Below are 22246 nucleotides of genomic sequence, written 5' to 3'. Positions count from 1 at the left end.
GCAAACATCCTGAGAACAATTTTTTTTTAAAGTTTTCTATTATGAAAAAAAGTTAAGGACACAAAAGCAGAGAAAGGAAGCCAACCATCTTCCATGACCACCATTCAGGTGGCCAACAATCCACCAAGACCAACATCCAGGTGGCCAATAAACACCCCAGAACCAACACCTGCATGACCAACAACCCACACATGCCCACCATCCAGGTCTGTTTTGGGCTCTTGGAGCAAAAACATAGCTCTGCCCTCCACATAGGTGGAGAAAGAAACACCTGGTGGGCTCCTTCCCCTGGGACGGTATAGTAGGTCCCTGCACTGCCCGTTGCTTGCAGTACCTGAAGGTGCCAGCCTCCTGGAGTGCATCCTGGTTCGCAGCCTCTCGCCCCACCCACTCCTTCAGACTGCAGAGCTGGTTCTCTTCTTGCTTCTTTAGAAGGACAGAGAGGCGCATCTTGGATACCCGCAAGAACGCAGCTGTGAAAAGGCAGAAGGGACATAATTTGGTCCACCTGTGGGCACCAAGCTGGAGGCTCTGCTGTGCTGCTTGACCAGTTCCCCTGCAGAGGGAAGCTACAGGTCCTCTGGCCAGGCCAACTCTAGAGCAAAATTCATGAGATGTCCTGAGATTCCCGCTATGCCAGCTGCATCTGCCAAGCCACAGGAACCTAGAAGGGCAGCTCGCCATACTCAGCCACCTGCTTTCCACTGCTCAGGAAGGGCCTGCTGGACTAGGATGAGAAGCAGGGACATGACTCATACCACTGCCCACACTGTCCCCATTCAAGAGGCTGAGGAGGATGGTGACTCTCCTCATGTTGCGCGGGCAGCTCTCCTGGTCCCTGAGCATCCCCACGGCACTTTGCACACAGCTCCTCAGCAGTCTGGTGGTGTCCAGGATCTGTGCCTGCCAAGAGAGACAGCACATGGTCTGCTGCTGCCATGTCTAGGGTGGGTAAAAGCTACGCTACCCACACGAGAAGGTGGCCTCATGTCCACCTGCTCAAATCAACAGTGGTCAGTCTCCATGGTGAAGCTGACCTACTGACCTCCCCCGGCTGATCCCGGTGTGCTGCCCAACCCCCAGAGGACCACTGGCAAGTGGTGGCCGACTTCACGAATTTGGCCAGTGGTTAAGGGGCAGTTCCTAGAGCTAAGAGCCTTCATAAAGAAGGGAAAGGCAGATCTTGTCCTGGTAAGTCCCCTACCCTTCCAGCATAAAGAGAAGGCAAGACTCAGCCTGACGCTGGCACAGCTGCCTGTGCTCCTCCAGCTCAGCCACCTGCAGCCACAGGGGAACAGAGGAGAACTCACATCATTACCCCGCAGGTCCGCGGCATCCCATTCCATCTCCTCAGAACCTTCCTTTTCCATTTCCATTTCTGCCACCTCCCCTGACTTGCTGGTCTCTGCCTCCATCACCTCCTCCTGGTTGCCTTTCGCTGCAAATGAAGGGAACACAATCAAGTCACCACTTGGAGAAGGAAGGGGGTGGGTAGTACCAGGTCTGTGCCTAGGCTGAGCTTCTCCAGGGTTTCCTGTCCCAAGCTTCAGTGGCAGCCCCAGTTAAGGGGACATCCGTCATCCACTAGTCAGGTGCCCCACAGCCTGGGCTGAGGGCTGGCACATGAGCCACAGCACACCAGCTGATACACTAGGTGCTGCTCCTTGGCCTTCCCAAGGCCCTGGTTATGTTGACCATGAGCCAAGCAGTTCAGTGCCACATTCTGAGTTCCTGCTGAGGGCAGGTGCCAAGACTCAAAGGGGACTCAAATGTGGCAGTCCTGACTCCAGCTTCACAGGAAGCTGCCTAACTTGGCACCTTTCACCTGCCTTTCCGCCCCCACCTCTGCAGTCTTCCACCTTGCAACTCACACTTTGGGCTGCCTCCTGACATGAACAGCTGGCTGATGGTGACACTCTGCAGCTTAGTCACATCAGCAGCCATGACTGTGGACCTCCGGAGGTCATCAATGTGCACAGACTGCCACAGCCCTGTGAAGAACAAAGCCACCAAGTCTTCTCATATCTTTCTGCTTTCTTCTTGTCTGTCAGGAGCAGGGGCACTCCTCTGTCCAGATGCTCAATCACACTACTGTCAGAGTGATGATTGGTACCTCAAAGCCTACATCCCCGAACACACCAAAACCCATCAGACCCCCTACATCACATCAGCACACTCACCATCAACATGGGTGTGGAGGCTGATTTATATAGTCATGCAAAGGCTCCATGGATCCTGTTCACAGTTCTTTACGTGCATCTTACCATACTTACTGTCCCATAATTAGAAAGTGCTACAAGGTGCTGACAGTTTGGCTTTCCATCTATGAAATTATTAAACTTGTTTCCCTCTTTCCAAAATACCAATTGTCTTACATAAGCCAGCTAGTGACCTTCCACAGAAAAAGGGATGGACTGATTTGAACACAGTACTTCCCCAAGGAGCAGGCAAAGGAGTCAGCCCTAGGGCTGGTGTGAAAGGGGAAGATCTCTGAGTCATTTGTATAATGAAGAGGGGGAGCAGGAGTGTGTCCTGGCACTCAGGCCATGCTGACATAGCAGCAGCAAGTCCCAGAGCGATGGCTGTGAACAGTGAGCCCAGAGAAGCCCAGAGACAGATGGGGTTGGTGTCTGACCTAGATGCAGCATGGGACCCCAAGAGGCAGCTCAGACATACTTAAAGACAGTCACTCATCTTTCGGCCCTACCTCCATGGAATCCCACGTAGGATGCTCTGTTCCTCATCCGGGACAGTTTTGTGATGAAATAGATGAAGACGCAGCCCTGAGTTCCTTGTATTTTGTTGATTTCATTAATAGCAGAATACCTATTGAGAAAACAAAAATCAAAACAAAGCAAGCAATGGAGCAAAAGCTAAGGTGTGAGATGGCTGCCGCGTTCCAGGAGCTGTTGGGGCTTTACCACATTCCACACAATTCCAGGGGCCACCACATCTCTCACGAGAGGAGAAGGGTGGCTTCCAATTGGCAGGATCACTTCCTACCTCTCACTGCTGATCAGAATCCTCACCCGCCCTGCAGGTCTCAGGGCACCCACATGCCAGAGGTTGGGGCTTACTGGCCTTCCCATTTTGAGAAAGTACAGTGTGGTACGGTGGCCCTTGCACACCCAGTGGCCGCAGACCACCTCCCTATAGGATCTGGCTGGGCCTTAACTTGTACTAGGCTCCCAGTACTTTAAAGGGGCAGAAGTCACTCTTAATTACATGAGGTAACAGAACACAGCAATTATGAAAGCAACAGATTTATGGACACCACAAAAATGTTCAATAAATATTAATTTATTTATATAGTCTTACTGCCCTTAAACTTATGATAAATTCTTTTTGTTCTTTTTAGACAGTACTGGGGATCAAACTTAGGGCCTCAGACATGCTAGGCAAGTGCTGTACCACCAAGCTACATCCCAGACTGAACTTTAATTTTAATTATGTGATTCAAAATCAAAATGATCAAAAAAGGACTGCAAATGACTGCAAATGCAGCTTTAACACATTCTCCTAAACACTACAAAAATTCCATTATTAACACATCTTGCATTCCACAATTTCTGTGCCATTACTGGCCTTTTCCTTCATCCTTTACTCTCTATCTTCTCTAGCCCATGTCAGGAGCTGGGAGGGAGAGTCATTCTTATTTCCACACTGTTTTCATGGAAAAAATTCTTCAGGATGTCCTGGGGAGATTTTGGCTTCCTATGTTTTCCTAGAAAACTACTGAGAACATACTTAGCTGACGCAATGAGCTGAGCACTGTGAGCGCCATCATCAAAATCCATCTGGACAATGAGGATTTTACGTCTGGCTGTCTTCATTAAGCCGCTTCTGAAAGAAAAAAAGAATCACCCAAGTGAGTCGTCTGTCCTAAAACATGGGCAGCCACAGCTCAGGAGGCTAAGATAGGAGGGTAACAAGTTCCAGGCTAGCCTTAGCAACACAGCGAGACCCTATCTCAGAATTAATAATAATAAAAATTAGGGCTGGGGATGTGGCTCAGTGGCAGAGCAGCCCTGGATTCAATCCCCAGCACAAGCAAAACAAAACAAAGCAAAAAACATGGATCACAACACTCCACAAAGTGAAGGGAAACACAGGCCATGCAGAACCCAGCATCCAGGTGGGGTCTCCCTCCACAAGGTGAGGATGCAATCCACTGGAGAAGAAAAGGACCACACAGTGCTCAGGAGACAGACGGACATGGCTGTCTTACAACTGGGGCCAGAAAAGCATACCAGGAGGCTGAGCAATGAGCCTCCATAGTACTCAGAGTTCCTTACAAGTGGTTACCACACCCTGGCATGCAATACCACGTTCCCAGGGCAGGGGCCAAGGGTGATGGGCAGGCAGGGCACCTCACCGGACTTCCTTGAGGAACGAGTACTCAGTGTCAAACTGCTGCAGTGACAGGATCACAGGCTTAGGGGCCAAGCCCTTCACCTCTGCCCCTAGAGCTTCACAGTCACAGTTCGTCAGCAGTCTGGAGAAGGTGGTGACCTGCAACATGGGCACACAAGCCATCAGCTGAATTTAAGTAAGAGCACAGAGCACCAGGTCAGAACCCAGGGCCAGTGGGCACTCAGACAGAAAGAAGCCCAACCCAGAGCAGTTTTTATATACAAGGAGTGGCTGAGGCAAGCAGAACCTCCAGGGTCAACAGATGGCCGAGAGAAGACTTGCCCTGACTAAAAGATGCCTTGATCTCCTCCTGAGAGGTCAATGTCTCTCTTCCAGCTTTTTTCCTTACCTGGGAGCCTCCTGATCCTTTAGGGCTCAGCACAATGCCATTTCTTCTTGTAATCCGACTTCATGCTATCAGGAGTCAGCCACTGGCAACGCTCCCTCCCCTCAGTAGTTCTCCATTCTCTGCCATGGACCACAACTCATAGTGCACATCACCAGGCACATAGGACCTCAGCTCTCCAGACCCCATTTTTTTTTTTGTACCAGGGATTGAATGCAGGGGTGTCTAACCACTGAGCAATAACCCAGCCCTTCCTTTTAGTTTTTATTTTGAGGCAGGGTCTTGCTAAGTTACTTAGGGCCTTAGTTAGTTACTTAAGTTGCTGAGGCTGGCTTTGAACTCTCAATCCTCTTGCCTCAGCCTCCCAAGCCACTGGGATTACAGACATGTGCCACTCCACCTGGATCTAGACCCCTTCTCTGGGCCTGTCCTGACTGACAAGCTTCCTATTCCTACATCCAACCACACAGCAGACATCCAAACCTATTCAAAACAGAGGTCACCACTGGCTCCCAAACCCATCGTTCCTTCCTGGGGTCTCCATGATGATAGCACAAAGCGACAGTGAGCTCAGGAAGGCTGTCCTCCACCTCCTGCCACCCTCCATGGAATTGATGATCAGCCCACCCATGCTGCCTGCTAACCATTTGCAGTTTGCACGATGCCAGAACTTCCTGACAGATCTATCCTCTCAATGTCACTCTCTTACTCCACTGTCTTTCCATCACCCAGTCATTGGGGCATGTCTACGTACACTTTCATCCATAGCTCCTCTCTGTGCAGTCAAGACCAAGCCCAAGGCTGTCCACAAGGCCCTCCACATGTCTCTCCACCTATCCCATCCCCACAACCCAGCACTCACAGCTTGAATTTCAAGCTCTGTCAGCAGTCCCTTCCTGGTCTCCTGCACAGATGCAAATTCAGACTCAACACCTGTGCCCCAAGGATCCCTCTGCCTCTGACGCATACCCAGCCAGCCGTCACAGCAGGCCGGTGTTTTTTAAGGAGAACCACCTATGATCCATGCCCCCACCTGGCTGCAGTGACACTAAGGGCACCTGAATGGGAGGCATCCTCGTCCATTACTCTTAGGCTGTCCAAGGATGAGAAGCAGGCCGATCACTTATATCCTGGGTGGGCCCAGACCCCTGGGAAGTGAAGTTGTGCCCAGTGCTGCTGTCAGAGGAGAGCTCTGCTCACAAACAGGTGAGAGACCAAAATGGACTTATCCTCGTTGTGCCTAACATGGAGGGGACATACCGGTTTTCCAGACTAACAGTGCCTTAAACAGAGAGCAAGGGCTCTTGGGTGAAAGAAAAAGGAAAGGCTCTGGGGGCAGTCACCTCTGTGAAGATGGCGTGGCGCTCCAGGTCCGCATTGTGAAGTTGGGCCTGGAGGAAATCTGCAAAGGAGTGGTGCTGCTGCTTGTTCCAGTATTCCTGGGACAGGGTCTGTGCAGCAAATGAGCCCAGCTTGGAGGTGCTCAGCCGCACCACAGCATCTGGTGTGGCACAGTCCAGCAGGATCAGCTTGGCCTCCTCAGATACTCTGTGATACAGCTCCTGTGTCAGGTCCCCAGGGCCCTGCCTCTCCACAGCCTGCAGCACCACAGAGGCACAGGCGTCAGAGTGGTAGCCGATGAAGACGTCAGCAGGGCTGTACTTGTGCCCAGCCAGGAACTGATGGGCCTTCACGTCAGCAAACTGCTCTGCCCACTGCATGAGCTCCTGCACAATGCTCTTCTGCCACCCCTGCAGCACCGAGCTGAGGTCCAGGTAGTGCTTCTCCAGCCGGTTAATGAGGGGCACGGGGAACTGCTCGTACACCACATTTTTCTCCTCAATGACAATCACACGGAAGTCAGGGTGGACCCGACACTTGACGCGATGGGTGCCGAGCCCGAGGTCCACGTACTTCTGACCCCCGAGGTAGACGTAGTACTGGTTGAGCGCATCGTACAGGCTCTCATAGAGGTGCTGCAGGTTCAGCAGCACCACCATCTTGCCGGTCTCCATGCAGATCTTCACCCGGTTGATGTTTCTGCAGATCTGGGTGTATTCCTGGTCCCGGGGAAAACTGGAACCAAAGATGATCTCGGGCTGCTGGTCCTCACTGAAGAATGACTGCTGCAGGATCTGCAGGGCCATGTAGTTTTTGGTCAGCACCAGCAAGTAGCGGGATTCAGCTCCTTCTAGCTCCCCCACTGCTGCCATCTTCATATCCCTGAAAATGTTCTGCTTGATGAGCTCCAGGGTGCTGACCTCTTCCACACACCCGGCCTCAGGTAAAGTGGCCAAGAAGATGTCCAAGGCAGGGATGTCATCTTTGCCACTGAAGTTCCGAAGGACTGCCTGTGCAATATCCTGTGGAGAAGGCTTCTTGTTAGATGCTCTGGCGGTGGCGAAGACCATCTTGATGAGGCTATAGTAGTCGCGAAGCCCAAAGAATTCCTTGTTCTGCCTGCTGCACACTGTTTCATAGGCCTTGGCAAAAGGAGCGAAGTACCCTTGGACCCTGTCCTGCACCAGGCTGTCTGAAGAGCAGATCCCTCTGGCACTCTCTATGAGCTCCTTCTCACTGGGGCTGTCGCGGGACACAAAGATGCCCCGGTTCATCTTGGCAGGGTCGAGGGCCCAGTTGGAAATACCTATGAAGCCGACTTTCTGGTGGGGGGCAGGATCACCTTCAATGCACCCGTCTTCCAGCAGTGGGTGCAGAGCCTTCAGGGGCATTTTGGGGGAATCTTCTGCCAAGCCGACCTCATCCAACACCACCACAGACACATACTGCTGCAGGTCCTTCCCCTGCTGGAAGCGAGCGCACTGCTTGAAGGTGTTGATGATGCCCTGTGGGGTGGAGTGGGGGCTACACTGGAAGGACACCAGGTGGACCTGCTTCAGGCTGCGGAAGAGAGTGGAGTGCGCGGCCTGCCCCTGCATGGCATCTGCCACGATGGTCTTGGCAAGAGATTTGGAGGTTCCGGGCTTTCCCACCAGGAAGAGGGGGATCTTCAGCTCAATGCAGATGACCATCATGAAGACGTTCTCCTTCAGAGCCAAGTTCCTGGCTATGGTTTTCCTCAGAGGCACCCCACTCAGGAAAAGATCCTGTGCGTGCGTGATCTCGTCCAGGATGACCCCGCTGTCGTCATATGGTTCTGGAAAATACCTGCAAATGGCTCTGCGGTAGGACTCCTTCTCCTTCAGGGAGGCGTGGTAACAGACCCCCACTGCCAGCACCAGGGACCAGAGGACAGGGTCTCTCCTGAAGTTATTTTTGCTGACACTGGTCTCGCAGAGAAAGGTGTTCAGCTTCACCAAGAGCATCTTGCTGCGGCCATGAAACCACGTGAACACCTTCACACAGCGCTTCACATCCCGGAGGCTGACGAAACTGCACTCATTTTCAGTGTTCCTCATGAACTTCTGAGAGGCAGAGAGCACTTCTGTGATCACAGGAGTCTCGTCCTCGCTGATCCTGACATGGTCCACCAGTCTCTGCACAATCTGCTGGATGTAGAGCTTTTCAGCAGTGTCATTCAGTTGCCCAAAGTCCCACACCAGAGGAATCAGGCTCGGGGGCAGGGCGTGGACACGGTACACCAGTTGCCTGAGGGGAATGGAGCCCAGCCTGTCTGCTGTCTCCTCTGCACTGACCCTGTACCCCAAACCAGCCGACTCCAAACGGCAGATGGTCTCCTGGGAGTGCTTCCTGTAAGGGTTGCAGGCAGCTATTATGTGCAAGCCTGAGTCCTCCTCCAGGGGCTGGCCATCCACGGTCCGGTCACACAAGACTTCCTTGATACAGCTTATGGCTTCTGTTGTGTTGGCTTCATCAAAGAACAAGATGGTGTCCAACTGGTGTTGGTCTTTATTATATAAGGCAGTTTTCTCAGCCTCCAAGACTTTGGAGTGGATCATGGCTGTGGTTGTTCCTCCATGAACCTTGACCAACTTCATGTTCTTAGCCTGGGCACCAGCACGCCGCAGATCACTAAGGAATTTAATGAGCCTGGTTTTCCCACAGCCTGTTTCTCCCATGATGATAACTGGGATCCCACACCTGAACCGCATCTCAATGGCCAGAATCTTGAGCATGTTGTCTGTTGTAAGCTCATATGTTTCATCGGGATCAAGGGCCTGAGGAATTCCTAGTGGCCGGCAGAGTCTCGAGAGTTTCTCGTGTCTGGGCAGGTTATCAAAGTCAACATTAAAGGGCACCCTCTGAAGCAACAGCCCCTTGTACAGTTCTTCTGTCATGACATCTTTCTTGATTATCTTCCCATTGAGATGGTTGATGGCGTCAATGCTGCCATTCTCATTGGGCCGAAGATGGAAGCCTATGAATGTCATGGTCTCGTGGTCACCATTGAAGAACACATATGGGTGAGGCTCTGACTCCCACCTCCTCCGGAGAGTGAAGGGGGCGAGCTCTTCCTCATCAACCCCATCCATGGTGACCATGTGCTTCCCTGGGCTCTGGTCAGAGATATGAAGCATTGGTGTGGCAAAGTCTCTTGCCATGAAGATCATGAAGGTGACCACAAAATTCTTGAAGCCTGGTAGTGTAAATCCAGTAAAGCCTGGATTACAGAACATACAGGCCTCACAGTCCTTGAGCTGACAGTTGAGGAACCGAGCAAAGTTCTGGAGCTCAGACCAGGAGGGGTTGATGACCCCACAATATATGAGGAGGTGCTGGATGCACTCCCCTGGGGTACCTTCAACAGAGCCTGCTTGGTATTGAAATGTGTCTAGGTTTTGTTTTTGATGGAATCTTTTTAAATATTGGTAAGGTCTTTGGAAAGTGGCACTGCGGAATTCTCGCTCGTCCATTCCAGGCTCTCTGAAGCTTCTCTCAGGACTCAGCTCCATGGCTATCACTTCTTTGGGAGGTCTGCAGGTGACTCTGGGGAAGATGTCAAGAAAACTAAACTGGGGGGCATGTGGATTCTGCAAAGAAGAGATATAAATAGAAGTTAGAACTTGATTTCCTGAAAGATGCCCATGTATATTAACCCTCCACGCGATCTACTCAGGATCGGCCTTTATGAAAACAATCACTTAAATACACAGCGATTGTTTGCATTCTGCAGCCTCTCATTCACAGAGGCTGGCATCTGCACCTTAGGGTATTAAAGAAGCTCAACTACAGTAGCTGTATTATTAACCAGGAATCCATTTCCAACCCAGCCTCCTGTGGCGTGATCTCTCCTCCAAGCACGAACACATGTGCGACCATAGAACTCCCACCAGATAATGGCTTTCTATGTGCAAAGTCACCCTGTTATCTTCACTGGAAGTAAAAGAGACAATGGCCATCAACAGAGGAATCTCCTGAATACTCAGCACAGGTGAGACTCAACCCAGACATAGCATGGATCTGACAGATCCAGACAAATGCAAGACGCTGCCAATCCATAAATACGAGAGCATTCTCATTCCAGACATCATTAAGATCTAAGTCTAAGCATGCATTTCGCCTTACACATACTCGCTGCTCCCTGAACATGAAAGTGGGAAACAATTAAGATGTGTCAACTCAGGCCATAGGCCACAGCAGCAAAGGTGTGCTGTGTGCTTACCAGCTTTGAAGACCTCTTTGGCAGTACTGAATTTCCTACTGGGATTTCAATGATATATAAATGGCATGGGTTCCGAAGCCACATTTTCCCACTTATATCCATTAGGTATTGTAAAATGAGGAGTTTGAAAAGAAAAACCCAAGTTCCAGTCTGTACCTAAAGACAGAGAAGCATGGGTTGAAAATACACAAACGCCAACCATTTCTTCCAACCCCCAGGACCCTCCTGTCTTGTTCCTAAAGAGAAGGGTACTGACCACAGGTAGGTGTAAAAAGAAGGGACTCTTCATACAGGGAGAAGCAAGTGGGGCCCTTGGAATTACACCTTCTGATGTGGCCATTCAGCTACCATATAGGCACTTACCGAAGCAGTCACATCAAAGTGGAATATCATAGGCGTTTTCCGAAACTGAGCATCCCAGAAAGATAGGAGGGAGCCCAGGATGCGGCCCTCATCCACCTGAGTGTCAGTCAACCGAACAATCTTTAAAGGCACCTTTTCACTATTTAACTTCTTTTTCAGTTTTTCATGCAATCTCTTCACATAGAGAGACTTCCCTGTAATGTTAAAATAAGGAAATGAGATCCCAACCCCTGGACCAAGAGGAACAGAATCCAGAGAGATTAGAAGTTACCTCTTAGGCAAGAGCAGTGGCATACACTTGTAATCCCAGGAGCTTGGGAGGCTGAGGCAGGAAGATTGCAAATTCAAGGCCAGCCTCAGCAACTTAGTGAGGCCCTAAACAACTTAGTGAGACCATGTCTCAAAATAAAAAATAAAAAAGGCTGAGGATATGGCTCAGCAATAGGGCACCCCTGAGGTAAATCCCCATTTTTAAAAAAACAGTTACTTCTCTATGTAAAAATCAAAACTGATGCAATGGAACATCAGATTAGAGCATAATTGCACCATGAAGCCAGAGTCCCTAGCTGTCACCCACTCAGCATCCTGGCACTCTCCATGATGACAGCAGTGGAAGTATAATAAAGTAAAAGCAGAGGCATGTCCTGAGCAGGGAGGGGAGGGCAGGTTTTGTCCTGACAGGGCACAGTGATGCTCATGGGATGAAATCAACAGAATGGAAGTCACCACCTCTTATTAAGGACACATGACAGTGACTGAAGGGAGGGTGCAAAGCACTCTTCTCCTGGAGCCAGAGCAGCTGTGCCTCCTCTGATCACACCAATGTGACCCAAAAGAGGTCAAGAGTTCACACAAGAAAAAAGTGACCTGCAGAGAAGTCCATGCCAGGAGGAGCTGGGCTCCCAGGAACTGCAACCTGGGTGGAAAGGGGCCCTTTTAGAGGAAGCACTGACTGCAGGGAGTCAGACCCTCCTGAGACTCACTTTCCCACCTGCAGAGGGTGTCATCTGAGGTGCCCACTGCTGCAGAGGCAGGGGTCATTGGGAAGCCCTGAGAGACTGCCTGCCCACCCCAGCGCTCTCATTACCAACTCCGGCTCTCTCCGAGGCCACGACCCCCACACACATCCGGTCTCTGAACACAGCTGCTGCCGACAGAGTCTGTGCTGGGACCTGGTAGTGATGTGCCAGGTAGTCCTGGATGGCATGGAGGGGTGCCTGGGGGATGAGGTGGACTTTGTGCTGGCTGAAGGCTGAGGGCAGGTAGCAGCATTCCCGTGCCGCATCACAGACCAGCACCAGCTGGTAGTCTTCCCGGGGACACTGTGTGCACAGGCTGCGGAAGAAGGCCTCTGCCTGGCAGGCCACCTCATAGCTCAGCTGATCTGCAAACAGCAGGCTGTAGACCTTATGCCCCTGGGAAACCGGGGCCAGGCAGCGGTGCAGGAACAGGGCCACCTCCTCAAATGTGGTCCCTGGGGTACAGAGTAGCACCTCATCGAAAGTGGGCAGGGGCTGGCCTGGGGCCTGCATGTAGATGGCCACGGTAGCCAACAGCACCTCAGAATGGTCACACAAGACCAGGTTGGGCTGGCCAGCCTGCAGGCCCATGGGGAGAGACCGCTCCACAGGAGGCCCGCTCATCCTGGCCAGGCGAGCCAGACAATGGCCCAGGGCCTCCAGGTCCAGGCAGCCAGGCAGAAAGACACTCATGCTCTCCAGGGACTGTTCCATGATGGCCCTCAGCTTGGTCACCAGGCTGATCTCAGCAGATTGCAATGGAGGTAATTTTCCCATCACTGTCCTCACGTGGTGTCTGGGAGCCTCATTGAATCCCTTGGTGGCCCTTAAGACGTCAGCCGGGGTGCAGTTGTCTTTGATGAAGGACAGCATCATGAGGGCAGCTTCGCTGGGACTCTGCTTCCTGAGCTCGGTGCTCAGGAGGACCAGCTGCTCGGCTGTGTAGAAGTTGAGGTAGAAGTGCTCCCTGCGCTTCCTGCTCACCAGCTCCTTCCAGTCATTCAGGAAGTGCTCCATCTGCCTGCAGAGGGCTTCCAGGAGCTGGGGGACGTCCCCACTCTCTGTCAGCTGGCTCACCAACTCCAAGTGGAAGTCCATGCAGATGGAGACGCCATTCCTAGGGCAGCAGTAGACCTCGGCAGTCCAGGTCCGGAACAGCATGTTTCCCGCAGAGTACAGGTTCAGGAAGGCTTGCACAAGCCACTGCACATGGCAGAATAACTAGGGGAAACAGAGGCATAAGGCAGATGTCACAGTGAGCTACTGCAGGGGGACATGCTAATCTAGACATACACAGGTTCTAAGTCAAGGAGCTTGGGTTCACTCCTCCCACAGGGTCACTGGGAAACACAAAAAGCCTAGGGAGAGGGCAGCCACCTTCAGGAAGAGATCAGGTGGCAGATAAGATGTGGGCTGGACTGTGCTCAGTGGTAGAGCACTTGCCTAGTATGTGCCAGGACCTGGCTCCATGGCTGCACTGGAGGAAAAAATGTAAATTGTGAAGTGAAAATAAACTGTAAGGAAAAAACCTATAACAGGAGAGAGAGAGAGAGAGAGAGAGAGAGAGAGAGAGAGAGAGAGAGAGAGAGAGAGAGACTATTACAAAAACCAACAACCTATGTCGACAATTATTTTAGGGTTTTTTTGGTTTATTTTTTTTTTGGGGGGGGGGTTGCTACCAGGGATTGAACCCAGGGTGTTATACCATTGAGTTATGTCCCAGCCCTTTTTCATTTTGAGACAGGATCTCACTAAGTTGCTGAGGCTGGCCTCTAACTTACACTCTTCCTGACTCCGTCCTGAGTCACTGGTATTACAGGCATGTGCCACCACACCTGGCTCAGTTACTTTAGTTTTGATGAAGAGTGCCCATTAGAATATTGAGGTGTTTGACTTTGCCAATTTACAGAGTAAATGAAGCCATTCATACTTCTTCTCAGAACTATCTACTTGGTCACCTCCTGCTAAATGCAGCTGATTAACCACCAGTGGTGACAAATCTAAAGGATGCCTCCAGGGCCTCCAGGGCTTCCAGGGCCTCCAGGGCCTATTCCACCTCAGATGTGGCTCCAGGCAAGGTGCACCCTGCAGACCCACCAGCTCCACTCTCTGGAGCCACTCTGTCCACCAGAAGCCAACCCCTGCCCCTTCCCCTTTGCAGGAAGCAGGGCAGTGAGCATGCCCAGCCTGAGGCAACAGGGCACCTGCTCACCTGAGAAAACCTCTCCACTTCCATACTCTTGTGGTCTTTCTTGCCAGACATCAGCATCAGCTTGTTTAAAAGATCCTTCAGCTCTTCTAAAGTGTAGGAGCGCTCTGGCTCCAGGCCACTGTGACCCCCAGGGAGGATCAGGTGCAGGATGGCATCTGGGGAGATCTGGGAGGCAAAACATGCTTAGAAGCCATTTTCTGGTGGCTAAAACGCTGACTCTGCAGCAGGCCAGTGCATGCCACCAACACTGCACCTGGAATCTGGGAGGGCTCACCTTCTGGTCGCCTGTGGATGCCCTGATCTCATAGATGCCTCTGCTGTTGATTGCTGTGGCCAGGGACAGAGATGACTGCTCAATGGACCCATGGCTTTTCTTCACTGTCTTCAGCCACTCCAAGTTCCTAGCAGAATCTCGCTGTTGGGATAAAAGCAGAGAACATGGGCCAGGGTTCGAATGACTATCTTCCTGGATGTCCTCCTCCTGCCTCTGCCCTTGCTGGGCAAACTCCAGCCACCCTCCTCCAGGGCTCCAGGCATAACTTCTTGCCCAGTGCCTGAGGCTGCCTCAGGTACCCCTGCCTGTTCCTCAGGACCCTGACCACTCATTGTGGCTGCACTGGTGCCAAGTTTCTAGCTGACACTTGGAATGCACTTGGCCTGCACTTATGGTTGATTGGTGAGATAGCCACAGGCTGTGCTCTCTGGTGGCAGGCCACCATCCTCCTGGGTTCCCAGAACAAAGGCCCTTTGAGGAGAGATGGTTGACTGAACAGGAGCCCTAAGTTCTTAATGTCCTGCATTGGTCCCTGAGAATGACCAGAAGAACAGAAAAAATCGCAACCAAAAATGAGCTTCTAGCAGAAAAACTGCAAACTGCTCTCTGTCCATCTCCCCACCCTCCAACTACATACAGGACTGTCCCAAGGCTGGTGCAGGCCTCTGGACATCTCTTCTCATTGGGTGAGTTACAAGTGTAAGTTTACTCAGACGCTGGTACAGGGAGTTTACTTAAATGTTTTTTTCTGATAAAAAAATTAATCAACATCAATTGTGAAAAATACCCAAAAGTAACTAAATAAAAGGACAGTTACTAAATTCAGAGAAAACTGCTGCACACCCTTTCACACACTTCCTACTGTGCTCTTTCCACACTTGTCCTGTAGGGTGGTGACTGCTCTTGACATGCAGCTCTGTAGCTCTCTTCCAACCCAAGACAAAGAAAGCATTTCCATAGTGAAGAAAATCTGGTTTTGAACATCAGTTTAAATGGCTGCCTACACGCCTCCATGCCCACGTGCCCTCAAAGCACAGCTGCTTCCCAAGGCTGCAAGACCTCCACACCTTGGAATCAGGAACAAAACTCACCAGCTTACTGGGCAGATGGGGGTCATTTTGCAGAGCCTTCCAGAGTTCTCTTAAAATTTCCATGAACTTTCTGAAGCCTGCCTTCTTGTCCAGCTTATACAGCAGGGACGCATAGCCCTGCACAGCATCGTGGAAGCAGGCCACCCGGTCCACGTCAATGTCGCTTTCTCCAGCTGAGATGGAGGCCAGGTCCACAAATACCTTGAGCTCGGTGATGCCTGGGGCAGAGAGGGAGTCAGCACAGGACCACTCCATGATGCTGCACAACTCTCACCTGGGGCAAGATCCTTCGTGAGGCCATCGATAGACACTAGGTAAACACCTAGCGTGTGTGGCACTTCCTGCCTTCCGTTAGGACACCAGGACACCTTTTCTTTTGCAGCATATGATGACACCACTGACCAGCATCTAATGTTTACCAAACAATGTCCCAGGCACTGGTCTAGGCTTGTGTGTACCTTATTTCCTTTAATCTACAAACACTATCACCCAAACAAAAACACGTTCCATTGGTAAATAATTTGAATCAAATGTATGATATGTCAAGATCATTGTAATGTTTTGAGCAACTAATAAAAAAAATAATAATAATAATGGGCAATCAGTTATTTAAAAAACTGAGATAATTCCCCTAGGTTAATTACTAATCAAAGAATGTAAGTCAAAGCAGACTCAGGAGTACAAGGTGGAAGCAGCAAAGCTCTGGATGAGAGCTGGAGCCAGTGACGCCTCAGTGGCCAGCAGGAGGTGGTGTGTGAGTGCTGTCCCCGCTCCACCTCCTTGAACTTTCTTTCTTACCTCTCCTCCCCTGCCTCTATCTAGTCCACACAACCACACAGGCTCTATCTAGTTCACACAACCACATAGGCTCTATCTAGTCCACACAACCACACAGGCTGCCCAGCCCTAGGCTGGAAGAGAAGTACACAGGTTACACAAGCTTACAGCAGCAACACCCCTCTGTGGGCAGAGGGCCTAGGCCTCTGGCAGAATGAGCTTGAAGGAGAAAAAGGAGTCAGGATGCTTATGAAAATGATGCCAGTGTCCACAAATGGAAAGAGCAACAAAGGAAAACAGTTTTAACCAGAAGTCTGAAAAGCTGTCCTGATGCAAACTCCACTGTGGGCCTAGAAGCAGACACTGCCCCCCCAACCCGACACATGCACATGATTGAGGCAGGACATCCTTAAGGTCAGGAACCCCAGTTGGCAAACACCTGAAGCTGAGCTCCCACCATACCTCTCAGCTCGTCGTGTAGCCAGCTGACCAGCTCCTTCTGCAGGGCCAGCTCCTCCAGACACTGGCGGCGGGGCTCGCTGATGTCCTGCAACAGCTTCTTGGCCTGGATGAGCTGTGGGCTGATCTGGTTCAGCCTCTCATGGTGGGTGGCCTCGAAATCATCAATCTGTAAGATGAAGCTCTGCTATGGGCTGTTCCAGCAACCACCCACACCTGCCCTCCAGGATGCCTGGACAAGCAGCTGCTATAGCAGAGCCTGACACATTCTTGCACCAAGGATAGCATGACCTCCACAGCCCTCCTTGCTAAGCTGCAGTTGCCACTGTCCCCAGTACCCAGGTCCTGTGAGGAAGTGTTCATAGACTTTGAAACCTGCTCCTCACAGCAGCCCAGCCAGGTCCATGTTGTTAGCTTCTCTGGGGAAGTTACTCATAGATTTACCGAAGGGTTCAAGTCTAGGTATAGACAATTCCACACTCTGTGTTAAATTTTAAGCATTAACATACCTGCCTCTACTGAAAATCCACACACCTTAGAAATGTGAGGCTAAGAAACAGGAAGAGATTCAGGCCTGAGCTACAACAGGAGCAATGTACCATTTGGCATTCCCACTGCAACTAGGAGAGGTACCTGGACAGATGACAAAATATTTCCCTTTTTACTTTCATAACCTAAAGAGATGAGATTCCTCTGGAAAGAGGTTGGTTTTTCTACCCTGAATTTTTGGTTCTCATATAGACCCGAGAAAACTCACTAGCTAAGGAACAGTCACACTGTCTCAAGCAAAGGTAAAAACCCAGGGCTTGGAATGTTCCAGACTTAGTGCAGCCCAGATGAGAGTCCTTGGAGGGGCTCACTGATCTTCCCAGAAAACCTGGGGCTTCTAAGGAGTCTGAGGTAGGCCCCCACCTCCCAGGAGTCCCCAGCAAATAACTTACAAAGTTTATTAAAGTGTAAATAACACTGAAGTCACCGGTCAATCCAAAATCCTTTTTGAACTGCAAGATGACCTTGGCCGAGCTGATTGCTTGGTGCAGGCTATGATACTCCTTGATCTGTTTAACACGTTCTGAGATCCAGCCCCTCTGGGCCTGGGGGTCTACTTCACACATGATCTGGAGGTCTAAAGTCAGGTCATTGTATTTATCTACAAAGTCCTTGAAGAAGACATTAATTTCTCCAAAGGTGACCTCTCCTGACTTCAGATCCTGATACAGTTTCATGAACCTCTGGTAACAAGGCGAGTACAAGTACTCATAAGCCTCTAAAAGCGCAAGGGTTTGTCTTTCAGATTCTCCTTGGGGATGGCTTAATGACTCTGCAGCTTCTTCCCAGAGGATCTGGAAGATGTGGCTGTCCATCAGCGAGTCTATCCTTGCAGCCATTCTTTGGACCTCACGGTCCAGGTTATAGTGCGTCATCAGCTTGCAGGCTGAGGACGCCGGCTGTCTCACCCTCATGGCTTCATTCAGTCTTTTGCAGTTCAGGTCTTCTGAGTGTCTTGCTTCAATCTCTCCAAAATCCACTTTGGAAACCACAAGGAAACATGGAAGTTAAATGCTAGTCACGGTAGCATCTTATTTTACTTTCCTAGTATTTCTAATAACTTCTTTAAGAAAACACAAATTAATATTATTTATGGGATTTTTTTTCTTAGGAAGAATTCATCCCTCCTCCCCTCCACCCTGCCATGGGATTGATTAACAGTTTTCATGATAAAGAACAGACTGGAAGCTCTTGTGTGGAGAGAACAGTTGGAAACACAAATCCATCTCCCTCCCAAATCCCATTCCAGTGACAGATTAGAAAATGCTTTTAAAACATCATAACCAGCAGGAACAAGGACAGTAGAAAAGAAGCCCAATAACAACACAACCTGGGAAGTAGAAAGATGGCCATACCAGTGGCAAATGACACTTGGGGCCTGAGAACAGAGACCCTTAGGACACAGCAGAGGTGAGTTCAGCCAGGCCCAGCACAAGTTTCTGGCACTCAAGGACACTAGATGTTAAGGTCACCCTAGACTGGGGGAGGCAGAGAGGGAACTGGAATTGGGTTCAAAGTCTGTTTAAGAAGCAATTGGTGAGAGTCCACCTCCACCTTGGAGGCAGATGGGGGCTGCCCGCCCCTGTCAAGGGCTCTCTGGCCTGGAGGCTACTTCTAGACACACACTGTCTTGGGCAGCTACAGAGGACAGGGAGTATTCAATCTAAGGACCAAGAGGATGACACAGTCACCAGGGCAGGAAAACTGGAATAAAAGTGGGGGCTCACTCTCCTCCTCTCCCTCTGGCTCCAGAAATCTGGCAGCAGGCAGGGGGTGCAAATATGACCAGCTCACAAGAGAAGCCTCAAGGACTAGGTCAATTTAAGGGCAGCCACAGAGCCCCACAGGTCACAGCCCAGAATCCCTTTGCCTGTCCATCCACCTGTGGGGACTGTATTCATACAGATAAACGAAAATCTCCAATCAGAACAGAAAAAGTTTTAATGTGGGAAATATATCCAAAAAAGCCAATAGGGATTGTGTAGCTCAGTGGTAGAATGCTTGCCTAGCATATGTGAGGCACTGGGTTCAATCCTCAGTGCCATTAAAAAAAAAAAAAAAAAGCCTAGCGTCCATCCCCAACATGCAAAAAAAGGAAAGAAAGAAAGCCAACAGATAAAAGCAACTTGGATGAAACAGAAAAAAAAAACGGGAAAACATGCTGCAAACATGAACCACAAGAACATAGTATATAAATGAATATTTCAAGAGAAAAGGAGGGGCTGGGATTGTAGCTCAGTGGTAGAGCATGCACCTAGCACATGTGAGGCACTGGGTTCTATCCTCAGCACCACATAAAGATAAATAAATAAAGGTATTATGTCCATCTACAACTAAAAAAATATCTTAAAAAAAAAAAAAAGTTTTGGGCGCGATGGCACACACTGTATTCCCAGTGGCTGGCAAGGCTGAGGCAGGAGGATCACGAGTTCAAAGCCAGCCTCAGCAAAAGAAAAATAATAAGCAACTCAGTGAGACCCTGTCTCTAAATAAAATACAAAAATAGGGCTGGGGATGTAGCTCAGTGGTCGAGTGCCCCTGAGTTCAACTCCAGTGCCAAAAAAGAAAAGAAAAAAGGGAGTGCCTTCAAATTAACTATATATAAGAGCTGAAATGAAGAATTCAATGACCAGGTTACAGGAGGAGATTGAAGAGAAGGCTCAGGAAGTGAAGCCCAAGCAGGAGAGATGTCATGGGAGTCAGGCAACCATGCCAGAAGGCCCAGCAGCTGCTGATGTGCACCCTGCAATAGGGAAAGCATAATTAGCCAATTCAGGAGAACACCCTAGAGCTCTAAGACTAGCTCTCTGGCTGAGACCTGCCAGTGCCCCATCCTAGAGATGGAAAAGAGACCCAAGGCCAGACACAGATTAATGTCAACTTCAGAACACTAGGGCCCGACAGTTCTCAAGAGCATCCAGAGAAGGACAACAAGCTCCATACAGAGGATCAGTAGCGAGAATGCATCTGACATCCCAATGCAGCACTCAGGCAGCACTCTGAAGGAAATTCTGCCCCTGGCCCAATGATCAACCTACAGCAGGGTCACAGTTCTGTATCTGGCCTCCTGTGTCCCTGTCCCAGCAAGCAGTAGATGCCACCCTCTGTCAAACAGTAGTCAAGCACAGGCCAGAGATGCAGGACTTGCCCTACCAGCCCAGAGGCCAAGAGGAGATTAAGGGCCACCTCCCCGCTAGGGAAAATAAGCCCTCTGTCCTGGGAGACTCTTCAGAGACATCCACACAGATAGATGGTACAGTTTGGGGCTGAATTTGAAATAAACACAATGAAAAAGGGGAAAAGAAAGTACCAAGGCAAGAAATGCAATTCCACCAGCTACAGAAACTTTATGCCAGAACTGTGGAGTGGCCATGGTCCACCGCACGGCTCGCCTGTGAATCCTGTGTTCACACCATGGCGAAGGCCTGACCCTGACCCCTGACAGTAACTCAGGACACCACTGGGAGTGACAGAGCAGCAAGCAGCCTCATGTTCAGGGCACAGACTGGAGAAAGATCTACACCTCCCCTCCTTGGGAAGCCAGCATAGGACACTGACACTGGGAAATCGGGGACATCAACGGGTGTAGAGGCACACAAACAAGAATGTACAAGGGGAAGCTGCTTCCCTGGGCAAATGCATTGAAAACTGGGTCAAGAATGTTTTTTAAAAGCTTCTCCCTGAAAAATAAGGCCCCTCTATTTGTGGCCTGCTTCATCCCCGTGACAGCTCTCAAGGGTGTCCAGCGTGACTGCAGGAGCAGTACCTTGGACGAGGTGCTTCACCTTCCCACACAGCCTCAGGAGGCTGTCCACCTGTCTCTTCTCTCTCTTCAGAAACATGACTTCGCCCATCCTCCAGTCCAGCGTCTCTTCCATGTCACAATTTTTCTCTTGGAATGAAGAACTTTGTGTCTCTGGAAAACCATGACAAGGTCAGCTAAAGGAAACAAACTTCACAGCACCCCTTTCTCTCCCTGGGAGTGCCCCACAGTCACCATCAGAAGGACAAGGAGGCCCCCACTTGGTGGTAGAGAGGAGGACAGCCAGCACACATGTGAACATAGGCTTCTTACCAGCCTGGCCTCAGCTCACCTAACTGCCACAGGTCCAGAAACTGACTTTTGTGCTTCAGGATCAGCTCCAACCGTCTGACCAATATGGACCCATTCAGGACATCACCAGCAACCTCTGTGAAGACAGAGCTGGCGGCAGCCATCAGCCTCTTGGCGTCCTCTGTGAGGCTGGCTAAGAGCTTCTCATCTGTCCCTGAGAAGATAGCGAGCACAATGAGCATGCGGCCCTCCCCTCTCCTGGCCATTAGAACCTCTCGCCAGCCCCATGCCCACTCAGCTATGCCTGTACCTGTGAGGTTCAGGTCTTAACCTAGTGCATCTCCTGACTGGGAGGAGGAGACTTTCCAATGGCCAAAGTCAGCCAGGAGAACCACAGTGCTCAGGGTTGAAGTCCTGAGCCCATGCTACAGTGAACGTGCTTCTTGACCTACATATGATATTCTTGGAAATTCACCTTGTGGGAGACCAACCTTGCATGTGACTGAGTCACACTCCCTGGCTGGGTGCTGAGGCACTCAGTCACAGAAATGTGGCAAAGCTTTCCCCATCCTTCTTGGGTTTGAGGGACAGTGCCTTGTGCATAGGTGTGTCTTGCTACAGCCCCATGGGTGAAGCTATGCTCACCTGTTCCTTTGTAATATAACCCCTTGCCCTGTTTACGATAGAATCTTCCATGGAAGTGCCTTGTGTGTGTCCCCTTCTCTTACTGTGCCCTTGGGTGTGGCCTACCCAGGTGTCAGTCAACCTGCTGACAGTGGACATCATGAAGATAGACTCAGCCCCCTGAAACCTGACCCCTTGCCTCATCTGAATAGCTTCTCCTCAATAAAAGGGGTCAGCACCTGCTCTCGCTCTCTCTCTTCCTACGGACCCTTAAAGTCGGAGGAGCTGTCACTGCGACCCCAAACAAAAAGGTATTTGTGTCATTTATGTTTTACTTGGCATACCCCAGTCAGCCCAGTTCAACTGGAGTGACCCCTGAGCCTTTTAGTCACAAGTACAGAAACCTGGCACACCTGTCTTGAGAATCCCTGCAGTAGTAGGAAAATAAACTGCAACAGGACAAGCTCACATCAAGCCACTC

At 50.5% G+C, this 22246-nt stretch overlaps 1 protein-coding gene across 1 annotated transcript in view; it reads right to left on the bottom strand.

The window, feature by feature from the left end:
• LOC143382734 (E3 ubiquitin-protein ligase RNF213-like) overlaps positions 1-22246 on the bottom strand; it is a 108568-nt gene that overhangs the window by 37834 nt on the left and 48488 nt on the right. The window contains exons 18-35 of the mRNA XM_076836931.2: positions 21182-21355; positions 20854-21003; positions 17480-18066; positions 16542-16707; positions 15303-15520; positions 14212-14352; positions 13938-14102; positions 11794-12946; positions 10707-10900; positions 10344-10499; positions 6103-9711; positions 4376-4512; positions 3748-3843; positions 2708-2826; positions 1872-1991; positions 1311-1438; positions 759-903; positions 335-473 (exon numbers count right to left, since the gene is read on the bottom strand). Of these exons, the coding sequence (XP_076693046.2) occupies positions 335-473; positions 759-903; positions 1311-1438; positions 1872-1991; positions 2708-2826; positions 3748-3843; positions 4376-4512; positions 6103-9711; positions 10344-10499; positions 10707-10900; positions 11794-12946; positions 13938-14102; positions 14212-14352; positions 15303-15520; positions 16542-16707; positions 17480-18066; positions 20854-21003; positions 21182-21355 (7597 nt within the window). The remainder of the gene's footprint in view (positions 1-334; positions 474-758; positions 904-1310; positions 1439-1871; positions 1992-2707; positions 2827-3747; positions 3844-4375; positions 4513-6102; positions 9712-10343; positions 10500-10706; positions 10901-11793; positions 12947-13937; positions 14103-14211; positions 14353-15302; positions 15521-16541; positions 16708-17479; positions 18067-20853; positions 21004-21181; positions 21356-22246) is intronic.

This window comes from Callospermophilus lateralis, chromosome 17 (genome assembly GCF_048772815.1).
Source record: "Callospermophilus lateralis isolate mCalLat2 chromosome 17, mCalLat2.hap1, whole genome shotgun sequence".
Taxonomy (NCBI): Eukaryota; Metazoa; Chordata; class Mammalia; order Rodentia; family Sciuridae; genus Callospermophilus; species Callospermophilus lateralis.
This window is presented reverse-complemented; position numbering and strand designations above follow the sequence as displayed.